Genomic DNA, 14,705 nt, shown 5'->3' with positions numbered 1-14,705 from the left:
ATAGCCGAGAGTGATATGTTGTTTGTACAAAAGCGATCGACCGACATTTCATACATTACGGATGTCTTGTGATTTCAACGACGATTCTTACAGATGATTTAGTTTACACTTGAAAAGGGCCCAAACCAAGGGCTGAAACGTCGTGATTTTGTACTGAATTGTGGCCAGTTAAGTCGATATAATTGAAATAAATAATTTATTAATTAATTAATTTACAATGATACCAAGAGACACGGTAGTGCAAGTGTATGCGCTCCGTACAAAATATTTATTTAAAAAAATTCTGATCTAATTTGGTTTTATAATTCCATTTGTATTTTTTACTATAAAAACAATGATATCAGAATGTTTGTGCCAAGTGAATATGATAAATTAAATTAGTAACATTTGATTTTCTTAATCATGTTTCTTTTATTATACTTGTTGTGTACCTGTTTTTTTTACATGTTACATTGCTGTGTTGTAGGATATATGTTATTAAAATATAGTTCCTAACCGTTACTCGCGATTTATTAATAAAAGTAACTCGTTACCGTTATTATTTTCATTTTATAACAACGGTATTTCTCAACTTTGTATCATATTTTAAACATACAAGCAAGAAAAGATTAAAAAATTATTTAGATTTACACAAAAAACACTTGACGTGCCATTTTTATGCTACAAATATGTTTGTAACATATGTCACACGACAATGCTTTAACATAAAAAGGCACACCAAGTGTCTTTTCATGTAAATCTAAATAATTTTATCCTAGTTTTTCTTTATTTATCTTTCCATTTATTTAATATATAAACTTAGTCAATTTAATATAAGATTGTCATTATGTTTATAGTTCTTTTTCTTTATACAGTACCAGTCAAAGAATTGCATTTCTTATGGAAAGAGAAGTCGTTACTTTAATGAAGAAAGACATACATAAATGTTATAAAATTTTATTTTAGTACTGTTAATTTATGCTTTGATAGGTATACTTTCAGAAAACAAACATTTTAATGATTTAATTGCGTTGTTTCAAATTGTCATCAACGATAATTATTTAAAATTAATTAAATCATTAAGATCTTGGTTTTTTTCTCAAAGTATTCCTATCAAAACATAAAGTAGTAACAGTACTAAACAGTACTAAACAGTACCAAACAGTACTAAACAGTGCTAAAATAAAATTTTATAACATTTATGTACGTCTTTCTTCATTAAAGTAACGACTTATACGGAACAATAGTTCAACAAAGACAATGATATTCGCTATCGTGTTACTTTGAACGTAATACTTATGAGAAAACGACGTAGAGACTTCTCTTTCCATATAGTGATGCAATACTTTTGACCGGTACTATACGTAATTCTCTCTACGTCGTGAATACATAAATAATAAAGTTTAGCATAATATTCTCATAAGCATTACGTTCAAAGTAACATGATAATGAATATAATTTTCTTTGTTAAACTATTGTTGAACTATCCGTATAAGTAAATATTACTTAGTATAAATCTGTGTTAGCAATTAATGACAATTATTATATGGGTGTTTCTACGAAAATAGCGATTTTACTGTCCAAGCAATTGTTATATGTTCATGATTGAGAGGAGGGTAAGCAAGCGTTGTGAAAGTTCAATACTGCCATCGTATTTTAAGTATCGCACAATAATCTGCTAATTGGGGAGTGGCTTATCCAATGGAAACATGCAGAAACTCCTAAAAATGTCAGTCACCTGGCCTGTCCATTGACGAAAATTCTCTATTCCAGTTACACTTACTCCCTCCAATTGCAAACTCAATTGAAAATTCCCCATGTTCATTCAATCATAATATAGAATTAAGATTTTAACATCATTATTAAACATAAATCTCCCTTTGGAACCGAAAAAACCGGCTTCAAACTTGGTCCGGACATTTGGAGTGAAATTGCACATTTTGAATTTTACCGCGGTTCCGCCATGTTGCATCGATTCAATGGGACTCTCGTGTGGAGATTTCAAGAATTGGACATCAGGTGTGTTGTTTACATTGTTGGTGGTTGGTTGTTTTGAGCGTGATACAATCGTAATCGTGTATTTCACTTGAGAAAAGGTATGTCATAAAATTACGCGTCATTTGACTGGCACATCTTTTTTTATTATATCGTAGTGAATTTTTCTTTCTAGTGGTAAAATTCTGATGATATTCGGTAGGCCACAGTCTACTGGCATGTCATTCACCTGGCCATTCATGTTTAAATGAATAAATTTAATTTGTTGGTGAAAATGGGGTATTTTTATTAAATCACGAAGTCAACTGACAGATTCCCAATTCCTTGACGTCAATATTTATGTAAGAATATCAAAATCTGCTAATTCCATACGAAAATGGTAAACCGGCATTTATCAAATTAAATTTTTTTACTAATTGTGAATTTATCTCGGGAATAAGTAATTTTAGGAATTTTTTTGACATTTCTTCTCAAAATCACTCATTGTTGAGGTAATTCAATATTTTACTAGACATGCAAAGTCGACTCGTTACCACTTTACCAGATCACTGATGAATGAGCCATTACTTTCAAGTTTTTGATGTTGTAGTACGCTGGTTTTCAGGGTATGTTTCTGCTTCTATATTCACTCAAAAACAGGAAAAAAAATTTTTTTTAGGTATGTTTGAAATTGAGAGATTTGCAATCTGAAAAATCGCTATTTACGTAGAAACACCCATATAATGTCTGTTTCCATTATCTATGAACAGTTATTTTTGCATCGTCGATTTTAACCGGTCCGTGAGATTACTCGACTTTGTCGCATTGTCATTTTTATTCTAATTAATATATTTTTAAGCTTGTACTGTAGAAATTGGAAATACAGACTCTAAATAAAATGTTTATGATAAAATATCAGGTCAAGAAAATGATTTGAAATTTAGAAAATTACGTTATTATGTGAAACCTAGAAAGCCGAAAAACGTTCAGCAGTCCACTGGACCGGACTGTGGCGAGCTAGGTTTAAAACTCATTTTTCAATTAATCTTTAAAGAAATTATAGAATGCACAAACCGATGTTGTGATAATGCGTATTAAAATTTTAATTTAATTTATTCGGAGAAAAGTTGGTCAAGAGTAAAGTGTTTAACTATGTTATTGGTAGACGAAACAATTTGTTTGGAGATTGCCTCTTCTAGTGCCGGTTTAAAACTATTTATAATCTCTTCTTGATTCTGGCCTATAAAGTTATGAATAATTTCCTGCAATTGATTAAATTGTTCTCCGTCCGCGCCATACTGAGTTGTGTATTTTTTTATGTCGAGGTTTAACTTCATCTTTGCCAAGTACGTATACATCTTGCCATTTCTGGTAACTATTTTGAAATCCAAGTTTACTTTTGCTCCTATGTCATCTACAAGAACACACAGTTTGGTAATTTAAATAAAACTGTATCAGATGTTATTTTTGTGTTAAAATAAAATTTTTAACGTTTACTTTATTTTAATAAAAAGTCGACTATTTTTTACGTACCTACAGTAATGTAAAGGGGTCCTTTTTGTACAATGGGTATCAGTATACGTATATCGAAATCATAAGTGGTGTTTACTCGGATATGATTGAATACAAGGTCAAGATCGAAGTGGAAATTTTCCATATCTGCATGAAAATAGCTTACGTTGTAGTCGCAGAGACCTCTTATTTGCATATTTTTGTTATATAATTTAATGTCTGGCGTTTCGGAAATGACTAATTTATCAACAATAAATGGATCATTCGGTGGAATATTCAATTCCGGTATTCCTTCGCATAATTTATCCTTGAAATTGTCCATGTTGTTCAGGATGCATTTCTCGATATTCGGATCTCTACGGCTGCACGCAGGAAAAAAGGATGAGGCTGTAATGTAAATATTTACATCATTTTATTTAAGTTAACATTTTTAGACGAAATTACCAGTGGTATAAGTATAAATAAAGGAAAAAGATAAAATATACTTCAAAATAATGTGCATCTATGACGTAATTAATAAGTTTAATTTTTGTTTATATAACATTAATATCAAATAGCGTTAATATCAATGTAGCGTCAATACTAAATTTTTTTACCTTTTTAAAATTTAATATACCTTTTTTTAACAGCGTTAGGAAAGAGAGAAGGGGTGGGAGAGGGGTGGGGGAGAGAGAGAGGGAGAAGACAAAAAAGGTAAAAGGAAAAAATGACAGACGACGGAAAGCGAGAGTAAGAAAACAAGTAAAAACTTGCACATTGCTTCCTCATAGTTTTTAAGTGTGCAAGTAGAAACTTGCACAATGCTTCCTCATAATTTTTAAGTGTACAAATTATAAATTTGAACATTACTTCCTCACAATTTTTAAGTATGCAAATTATAAATTTGCACTTTGCTTAATCAACATTTTATTTCGCTCATAAAGCTTCCTCTTATGAGGAAGCCTATTTTTTTATAATTATTAGTAGATATTTATTAATTTGGCTTTCTCATAGAGGAAGCTTTATGAGCGAAATAAAATGTTGATTAAGCAAAGTGCAAATTTATAATTTGCATACTTGAAAATTGTGAGGAAGTAATGTTCAAATTTATAATTTGTACACTTAAAAATTATGAGGAAGCATTGTGCAAGTTTCTACTTGCACACTTAAAAACTATGAGGAAGCAATGTACAAGTTTCTACTTGCACACTTCTTTATTGTGATAAGCTTTATTGCGACTAATATTTGTTATACTATTACAAAAATCAATTAAATAATTAATGTTTTTATTAAAATAATCCCTATATACTAATTGCGGATATTTCTTAATTTTTCCATTATATTTCAAGTCTCGTTCTCCGGGATTACACATAGTAGTACCGCTACTTCCGCTAGGCTGAGTCACAAGATTTAGAGAGTATAGAGTAAAGCTTTCTATGGTACGCGCCTGCGCACCCTCACGGCCGTTATATCTTCATAACGTTTCTTGTGCTCGACAGAGACACATCGAAAAAGAGTTTTTTGCCCTTGTCAACAATTTTCCTTGGAAAAGTGTTTTCCAATTTCTCTAAAAGATGGGGAAAGGAAAGAAGAGAAGTAGAGACAAGGAGTCAGACGAGAAAATCCTCAAAAAATTGAGGAGGTTAGAAAAGAAAATCAAACGAAAACAGTCTGTCGACGTGTGCGATTCAGGTAAATCTGTTCTTTTTCTTTGATATTATTTTTCCTTGAGGTATTGGCTTCGTGTTTTCGCAATGAATGAGACACGTTTGCGTTTTATGGCTGGTGACTTTTGCACGAAGGAGGCAATAACAACCAGTGCTTTACTTGAATCTATGTCTGTTTTCAGACGATTCAGCCCTCAAGTCGAATAATGAAAATCGTCCAAATAACAGACAGGCCGATAACCTCTCTGTACATGACGCATCCAATGACGTTTTAAAAAGCATTTTTTCGTCTAAGGACGACGATGCTAATGGACAAGTATCGTGTGATCAGTCCAAATCAACGGCTCAGGCCCCAGACACTGAAAGTGAGGTTATGGAAGTAATTTCGACACTTTCGGGAAAGACGTCAGATGAGGTTAACATCACGGTCGTGGAGACAAAACAGTTGGATGAAGAGACTAAAAAAGTTCTTGGGGAAGACCCAGAAAGTGGAAAACAGAAAGACATTGATCTTCATCCAGATTTGGTGTCCAGATGGTCAAAATGGGTGAAAGAAGGTTTGGCCAAAGAAACAAAAACGGAGGTTCTGGCCAAATATTCCAGAAAAGAAAATTTTTCTTTGGAGGCTCCTGTCTTAAACGCAGAAATTGCAGCTACGTTGAACGAAGCTGGCACTAAACGAGATAATCTGTTTATTCAGGAACAAAATTTTGCCGGGACAGCACTCGCAGCCTTGGGAGAAGCAATTACGATGATTCTGAAGGATGAGGAGGAACCTATTGATAGGATGAAGTTATTGGAGCGATTAGCTGACACTGGGAAGTTGTTAACTCAACTTCATTTCCAAATTTCATCAGCCAGGAAAACTTTTATTGCTCCCGTGTTGACTAAACAAGTCAAGGATTTGCTTCAAAAACCACCCCGGGTGATTTTCTCTACGGAGATAAACTAGGAGAAGTAATTAAGTCAGCAAAATCTGTGGAAAAACTTGGAAAAGAAATTAAAGTCCAGAAGGCCCCTGTATCTTCAACTGTCTCCAAAAAACCCAATTCCAAGTACACAGGACGTACTTTAAACTGGAGAAGCCCTTACTCGAGACCGGGAACGTCGAACCAGGGCTACAGGACGTCACAGACGTCTTCGAAGTTCTCGAAGAACCAACAGTACAACAAACCAAAACAGGCTCCTCAAGCCAAGACTCAATCCACCCAGCAAGAAAAACAACAATAGTTGAAGACGTAAGACATACTGCTGGACGTTTAAAAAATTTTTACCAAGCCTGGACGGCGATTACACGCGACAAATTTGTGCTTGAGTGTATTAAAGGATATAAAATAATCTTTAATCATCCTGTTTATCAAAGTAGAGTTTTTACTGATAATAATTTTTCTAAAGAGGAAGAAAAAGACTTAGAGGAGGCAATTTTTAAATTGAAAGTTAGTGGGGCTATAAAAGAATGTAAACCAGTTCAAGGTCAATTTATTTCGCCATATTTTTTAGTTCCAAAACCCAATGGTTCAAAACCTTTTATTTTAAACTTAAAAAATTTAAACAAATTTATTAAAACGTCTCATTTTAAACTTGAAGACTTAAGAACAGCAACAAAGCTTATCTAAAAAAATTCGTTTATGTGTACGTTAGATCTGAGAGACGCTTATTTTTTAGTAAATATTGATAAAAATAGCAGAAAATTTTTACGCTTTATTTTCAAAGGTACGCTTTACGAGTTCACGTGCCTCCCTTTTGGTTTATGTACCAGTCCATTTGTTTTTACCAAAGTAATGAAACCCGTGGATAATATATTAAGAGAACAGGGTTTAATTTCAACAAGGTATCTAGACGATATTTTTTGTATAGGATCAACTTACGAATCTGCGTGTAAAACGTAACAATCCCTAAAAGAGTGCTCGAATCTTTGGGTTTTTTGATCAATAAAGAAAAGAGTATGAATATTCCGGCGACACAATGTAAATTTTTAGGATTTATTATTAATTCGAGTCAAATGACCTTAGAGTTAACTCAAGAAAAAAGGAAAAAATTAGTAAGTCTAATAGAAATTTTTTTACATAAGAAGTCTTGTAAAATACGCGATTTTGCGAGTTTAATAGGATTATTGATAGCTGCTTGCCCAGCGGTTCCTTATAGTTTACTCTATATTAAGATATTAGAAAGAGAAAAATTTATGGCTTTAATTGTGCAAGATCAAGATTTTGAAAAAACCATGTCGATATCAAATAGCTCACATTTAGACTTGAATTGGTGGAAGAAGAATATTCCTACTGCAAAACAACCGATAAGGCAACTTAAATTCAAAAAGGAAATTTTTTCAGACGCCTCTCTTACAGGCTGGGAAGCTAGTTGTAACTATTCTCATACCAATGGGTTTTGGACAGCGTCAGAACGAAAGCTACATATCAACCATCTGGAGTTAATTGCAGCTTTCTACGCTTTAAAATGTTTTGCTTCAAATTGTCGTAAATGTGAGATTTTGCTCAGAGTGGACAATACAACTGCTTTAGCTTATATAAATCGAATGGGGGGCATTCAATATCCTACATTAAATCGTTTAGCTAGAAATATTTGGCAGTGGTGTGAAGAAGGGGAAATCTGGATAGTCGCCTCTTATATACCTTCGCAAGAGAATACAGACGCTGATAGGGAATCAAGAAGAACAAACATTGATACAGAGTGGGAATTGGCAAATTCTGCATTCAAAAAAATCGTGAACAGATGGGGTTACCCAGAGATTGATTTATTTGCTTCAAGAAGTAATACCAAGATAAATAAATTCTGTTCTTGGAAAAAAGATCCAGAGGCATGGACCATTGATGCGTTTACACTGGACTGGAAAAATTTAGAATTCTATGCCTTTCCGCCCTTTTCCGTAATACTAAAAGTAGGGGAGACCGGGGCCTAACCGTCGCCGGGGTTGAACCGTCAAATCAAATATCTCGGAACCTGTATATTGTGCGAACTCGCTATTAACATTGTAAACGCTGCTTATGGTACCCATGTGACCAACGGAGTTTCGGCAGGTTACCTGCCGTGTTATGATTTTTACGAGGGCAAACGTGTTTTCGGAAGGTGAAAGTTACATTTTCTGCGCGTGGAAATTTTGTAATATCTGCAATAATATTTGCTCTCCAAATCTCGAGGTACGTGATTATAAAGAGTAATGCATGCTGAACACGAATCCAGTGTAGTTTTTTCATTATCGTTGATGTCTAATATTTCGTGGGCGATCAAACCTGAAACTTGTGTTTGGGGTTAATCCGTCAGTAAGCAATCCGGGTGCATTTCCAATGCATTTCCGGGCATTTCCAGGCTCACTGCATATGGAATATGGATGAGACGGGAATTACAACCGTTCAGACACCGAATAGAGTCATCGGACGTCGAGGAGTGAAACAAGTCGGGCGAGTGACTTCTGCGGAAAGAGGAACCCTCGTAACTATTTTTTAATAATGTTTCGCATAAAAATTTTAAATAAATTTTTATATTTTTCTCTTAAAAAACAATTATTAAGATGTATCATATCATTTTTCAGGATTAGATGTACGTATATGTATTGAAAATGCAGTGTGACGGTTAAACCCCGGCATTTTTTAGATTTCAATTTTTCCACCGTTGTCGTTTTTGCTCTATACCGGTTAAACAAAGCGACGTAGATAAAAATTTCCTATATAAATTTTGTAGCTAAAGGTTCACTCTTTACAGTGGTATACCACATTTAACTAAAATTATTTATTTTCTTGTTAAAAATCGGCACTGAAAAAAAACTGACGGTTAGGCCCCGGTCTCCCCTATTACAGAAAATAAAAAATGATAGGGCGTGTAGTATTTTAGTCGTACCAAATTGGCCTTCCCAGCCTTGGTATCCTGTATTTATGTCTATGCTTATGGATAAACCAGAAATTTTTTCATCATCACCTGATCTCTTATTATCTTTCCCTGGTTGCAGGAAAATTATGCGGATAGCATACAGAAGGAAGAACCTGTCTGAAAATGCCATCAACATTTTGATTTCATCCTTAACAGATTCAACATTACGTCAATATAATTCTGGTTTAAAAAACTGGTGGAATTTTTGCAAAAAATTTAGATTGGACCCTTTCCAGGCGGGTATTAAAGCTGTGTTACAGTATTTATCTCAACGTTTTGACACTGGAGCCTCTTACGGTACTCTCAACACCGAGAGATCAGCAATATCACTCATCAGTATCGATGATTCCTCGAACAATCCAATAATGACTCGTTTCTTCAAAGGTGTATTCAAATTACGACCTACAAAAGCGAAATATGACTCGATTTGGGATATTGAAGTAGTTTTGAGATGGGCAGAAGAGTTAGAACCTCTCGAGACTCTGGATTTAAAACATTTAACTTACAAACTAGTAATTCTAATGGCATTGGCAACCGCACATAGAGTTCAGACTTTGGCGTTAATAAAAATCAACAATATTTCTATCTCACGAGAAGAAGTCCAGATAACAATAACTGAGGCAATTAAAACTTCGAAAGTAGGAGTGGATCAACCAAAGTTCTTTCTGCCTTTCTTCAAAGAGAGATCAAAGGCATGTGTGGCAAGAGCCATTATTCGTTACTTGGCAGCAACCAAAGACTTGAGGAAAAGTGAGAAAAATTTATTTATTACTATAAATAAACCTCATCTGGCGGCAAACTCACAATCCGTCAGCAAATGGATAAAAGAGTGTCTTAGACAAGCTGGAATTGACACACGATTCACAGCTCACAGTACACGACACGCTGCGACTTCGGCAGCTGATCGAAAAGGAATAGATATAAATATAATACGTAAAACAGCCAGTTGGTCAGGACAGTCAGAGGTCTTCGCCAGATTCTACAAAAGACCGATTTTTTCTGATCGAGGTGTGTTTGCTTCAACAGTTTTAGGAGATCGTTAAAACATATATACGTATAGGTATATGTGTGTATTTTTTTTGTCATTGTTTTTTTTTAATTCTCCTTTTACTAAATAAAAAAAAAGAAAGAAAGAAGAAAGTGGAAAAATTCTTCAAAGTAAATTTGTAACTCTAAACATCTACCTATGTGTAATCCCGGAGAACGAGACTTGAAATATAATTGAAAATCAAACGAACTTACCTGTAAGTGACGTTCGATTGTAATTATATGAGAGTCTCGTTCGAAGGGATTACAACCCACCCTTTAAAATCCTCCCAATCACAAATTTTTCCCCTTTCTTGTCGACAAGTGTCTATATAGCTCTGAAAATTATGAAGATATAACGGCCGTGAGGGTGCGCAGGCGCGTACCATAGAAAGCTTTACTCTATACTCTCTAAATCTTGTGACAGCCTAGCGGAAGTAGCGGTACTACTATGTGTAATCCCTTCGAACGAGACTCTCATATAATTACAATCGAACGTCACTTACAGGTAAGTTCGTTTGATTTTCAATTTTGTTTCATTTTGTTGCTTCCTCATAGAGGAAGCTTTGTTTTCATAAACTTCATATATATGGACCTTTGATCGTATATAAAACTACGTCTAATCAACCAAATGTTAAAGAAATATATATGAAATAGGGGTAGAAAAGACCGAAGAAAAAATTGTTTTTTTAGTTTTCGATGCCAATGTGTTCCTTATGTTTGAAAACGTCGGAAAATCGTAATTTTAAAAAATGTCCGTATGTGTGTATGTATGTATGTATGTATGTATGTGTGTGCCAAATTTACCGAAATTTCTATAACTCAAGAACGAATCAACCAAATCTTAAAGAATTATATATGAAATAGGGGTAGATAAAACTGAAGAATATAATAGAGTTAATAAAAATTGCTAATAATAAAGGGGTTATCGATTTCTGTTTTAAAAAACAGCCAAATTTACCGAAATTTCTATAACTCAAGAACTGATTAACCAAATCTTAAAGAATTATATATGAAATAGGGGTAGAAAAAACTAAAGAATATAATGGAATTAATAAAAATTGCTAATAATAAAGGGGTTACCGATTTCTATCTAAAAAAATCTACATAATTACTCTAATTTCCGCAAATTTGGAGATATCGAGCTTAATTTTTTTTTATGGGTAGAGTATCATTAAAGGTAGGTTGGTGTTGAATTTGGCAATGATCGGTGAAGGGGTTATCGATTTTTGCCTAAAAAGTGTACAAGTTATACATAATATAAATGTAATCTTATATATAGAGTATCATTAAAGGAAGGTTGTTTTGAATTTGGCGAAGATTGGTGAAAGGGTTACCGATTTCTGCCTAAAAAATGTATAGGGTAGACCGAGGCGAATCGGATTACTAATTAGCACGATAAAATAGCTTGTTTGAAATAAAACACTAACGAAAACTGTTTTAAAACTTATATTGATCCGATTCGCCTCGGTCTACCCTAAGTTATTTGATGAATAGAGTATCATTAAAGAAAGATTGTTAGTAAATTTGGCGAGAATCGGTGAAGGGATTACCGATTTCTGCTCAAAAAGTGTATAAGATGTACATGTGATTTTATATAGAGTATTATTAAAAGAAGGTTGTTTTGAAGTTTGCGAGGATCGGTGAAGGAGTTACCGATTTCTGCTTAAAAAGTTACATGTATAACTTATACATGTAATTTTATATAGAGTATCGTTAAAAGAAGGTTGGTATTGAACAAAATGGAAATAAGATATTTGCATAGGGTAGACCGGGGCACGTTGTCACATCGGCTTTATTTAAAAAACTAATAACCATAAGGCAGCACCCGTCATTCCCAAAACGTGTTAGTGTATGTCCATCTTTGGTGTGTTTACAGTGTTGAGATTGCTCCAGCCGTGTTGACGTAAAATCAACTTGAAAGTTTTTTGCGACCGTAAGTAAAATTTTATTGTCTAATATTCAACGTACTGGACATGAAGCTTATGTTTTTTCAGAATAGACCTTTATATTATCTTAAAGTATGTACTTTTACCTACCGCGTGCAATACCTAACCTTATGAATATCTCAAACGTGTCGGCCATGAGGCTGTTTGGAGTAAAAAAATGCCCTCGGGGCACGTTGTCACGAATTTTAATGTCATAGGTGCAATTGGGATATGGTGCGCTCCTACAAACGGAAAACTGCGAGAGCCGCAGTAGTCGATCTAGAAGTAATTTGTCTTGCTGTTAACGATCAATAAGTTGCGCATTCGAGTGGAATTCTTGTATTTAGATTAAGACGAAAACTTCGTGCTTTTTGTACTTTTTTGAAATAAAATAAATGTTTCTGTGAAGGATTTTACTTTTTTACATTGCAGCGCACTATAATATATTGATATTTACGTTGAATACAGTTTGGATAACATTTTGCATGCAATTACATTTGATGTGACAACGTGCCCCGGTCACGGGGCACGTTGTCACAAGCGACCTGTCGTTATTTATTGTTATGTAACAACTGTAGAGTAACAATCACACAAAATTCGATACTGTCCAATTGAAGCTGAGGGTTTACTCGAAATTTGGGCATATCACAGTACTCTCAAATATTGAATGTAAAAAATACAAAAAATATTGAAAAAAATGTGTGACAACGTGCCCCGGTCTACCCTACTTAAAAATTGTGACGAAGTAATGTTCAAATTTATGATTTGCATACTTAAAAATTATGAGGAAGCAATGTGCAAATTTCTACTTGCCCACTTAAAAACTATGAGCAAGCAATGTGCTGGTTTCTACTTGCACACTTAAAAACAATGAGGAAGCAATGTGCAGGTTTCTACTTGCACACTTAAAAACTATGAGGAAGCAATGTGCAAGTTTCTACTTGCACACTTTTTTTATTTATTTATTAGTTTTTTATTTCTACTTTAAAATAATTTTTTAAATGTATAAAAAGTGATTTTATTACTAAAAGTATGAAATAATAAATTAGTAGCACAAATGAAGTTTTACAATCGACACAATGTTAAATCGATGTTAACTTGAGTAGTTCAGGCTACATGGTCCATATATGGACTTGAGAATATAAGGACTGAAGAATATAACAGATTTAGAATTGAATAAATTGCGACTGGTTTGGCGCAATTTTTCTAATTTTATTATATTTTTAAGTCTTTTCTACCGTATTTCATATATAATTCTTTAAGATTTGGTTGATTAGTTTCTAAGGCATCCTGTCTTTTTATTAAGAACGTTCAATGAATTTATTCGATCGCAATCTGTAAACAAAACACTATTGCTGCTAAGGTGACGATAAGCGTCTTGAACATTCAAAGGAGTATGAATGTGTTAAGAATTTATGAAACTTGACAAGTATTAGATGAAGTTGTAGTTATTGTTTAATTAAATAAAGATTAAATACTATTCTTTTTAAATTTAACATATCTTTGAGATGCTGTGATGTAATTGTGTCCGAAATTATTTTTCTAATACCAAAATTAGTGGCTGCTATAATTTTGGTATTATAAGTACGAATTATGCCCCGATCATGACTTAATTGTCTAGATCATGCCCCGATCTTGGTTTAATTGTCTGGATTATGCCCCGATCTTGGCTTAATTGTCTGGATCGTCCCTCGATCTTGGCTTAATTGTCCGGATCATGCCCCGATCTTGGCATAATTGTCTAGATCATGCCCCGATCTTGTCTTAATTGTCTGGATCATGCCGATCTTAGATCGTGATCCGATCTAGACAATTAAGCCACACATATTTCTAAAAAAATTATGGACCTTTAATCGCATATAAAAATAGATCTAATCAACCAAATCTGAAAGAATTATATATGAAATAGGGGTAGAAAAAACTGAAGAATATAATAGAGTTAATAAAAATTGCTAATAATAAAGGGGTTATCGATTTCTGTTTTAAAAAACAGAAATAGATCGATATCTCAAATATTGAGAAAGCTACAGCGTAAAACACACTTTTCTAAAAAATGAAAATCCCCTTAAAATCCATACCAGTCGACAGATTTTAATAAAATTAGAGGAGAACATACTTTCTATGATACTCTATTTGTGTGCAAAATTTCAACCCGGTATCTAAAAAATTGTAGAAGTAGATGCGTGTACAAAAAATCCGTACACACACACACACACACACACACACTTCCGGACATTTTCTACTAATATGATTTCTCGACATTTTGGAACATTCTAAACCTATTTCCATCAAAATCTCGAAAAAATTTTATTCACCATCACAAAGCTTCCTCTATGAAGAAGCAAAAGCAATTCTGTATTTTTTTAAACTTGCTAACGTTAACAAACCTGTTACAAGCAACAACACTCGCAACAAGCCAAGTCTATAAGACGGGTACTCGCAACTCGTGCGTTCGCGTAAAAGAGTCACGGTGCGTCTCGCTCCGTGCGTACTTGGCGCGAGACACTACCGTGTCTCTTGATAAATTATTATATTGCGGAAATTCACTATAAACTCATGTATTCGTACATGCCATTCCATAAAATACATGGATAAACGCTCGATAAGGAATACCTGTCGAAGTCAATACATTGCTACTGTTGCTTTGATTAAATACACAAGGATTATAATGGGAATGGCTTATTTTCGTCCACAGTTTTTTTACACGCACGTCCTTCACATTATTACTGTCTACGTAATCTTTCTCTCTCTTTCCCTC

General features: G+C 33.8%; 1 protein-coding gene across 2 annotated transcripts in view; it reads right to left on the bottom strand.

Annotated features, from left to right (window-relative positions):
- Nucleotides 1–386: 386 nt before the first annotated feature.
- LOC139784082 (uncharacterized) overlaps nt 387–14,705 on the bottom strand; it is a 40,286-nt gene continuing 25,967 nt past the window's right edge. For both annotated transcript variants that reach the window (XM_071723245.1, XM_071723244.1), the window contains 2 exons: nt 3,487–3,852; nt 387–3,367 (listed from right to left, as the gene is read on the bottom strand). In XM_071723245.1, the coding sequence (XP_071579346.1) occupies nt 3,066–3,367; nt 3,487–3,852 (668 nt within the window). In that variant the 3' untranslated portion in view covers nt 387–3,065. The remainder of the gene's footprint in view (nt 3,368–3,486; nt 3,853–14,705) is intronic.

Source organism: Temnothorax nylanderi, unplaced genomic scaffold, assembly GCF_030848795.1.
Source record: "Temnothorax nylanderi isolate EJ_2023f unplaced genomic scaffold, tnyl_v1.0 TNYL_tig0582_pilon, whole genome shotgun sequence".
NCBI classification, from domain to species: Eukaryota; Metazoa; Arthropoda; class Insecta; order Hymenoptera; family Formicidae; genus Temnothorax; species Temnothorax nylanderi.
This window is presented reverse-complemented; position numbering and strand designations above follow the sequence as displayed.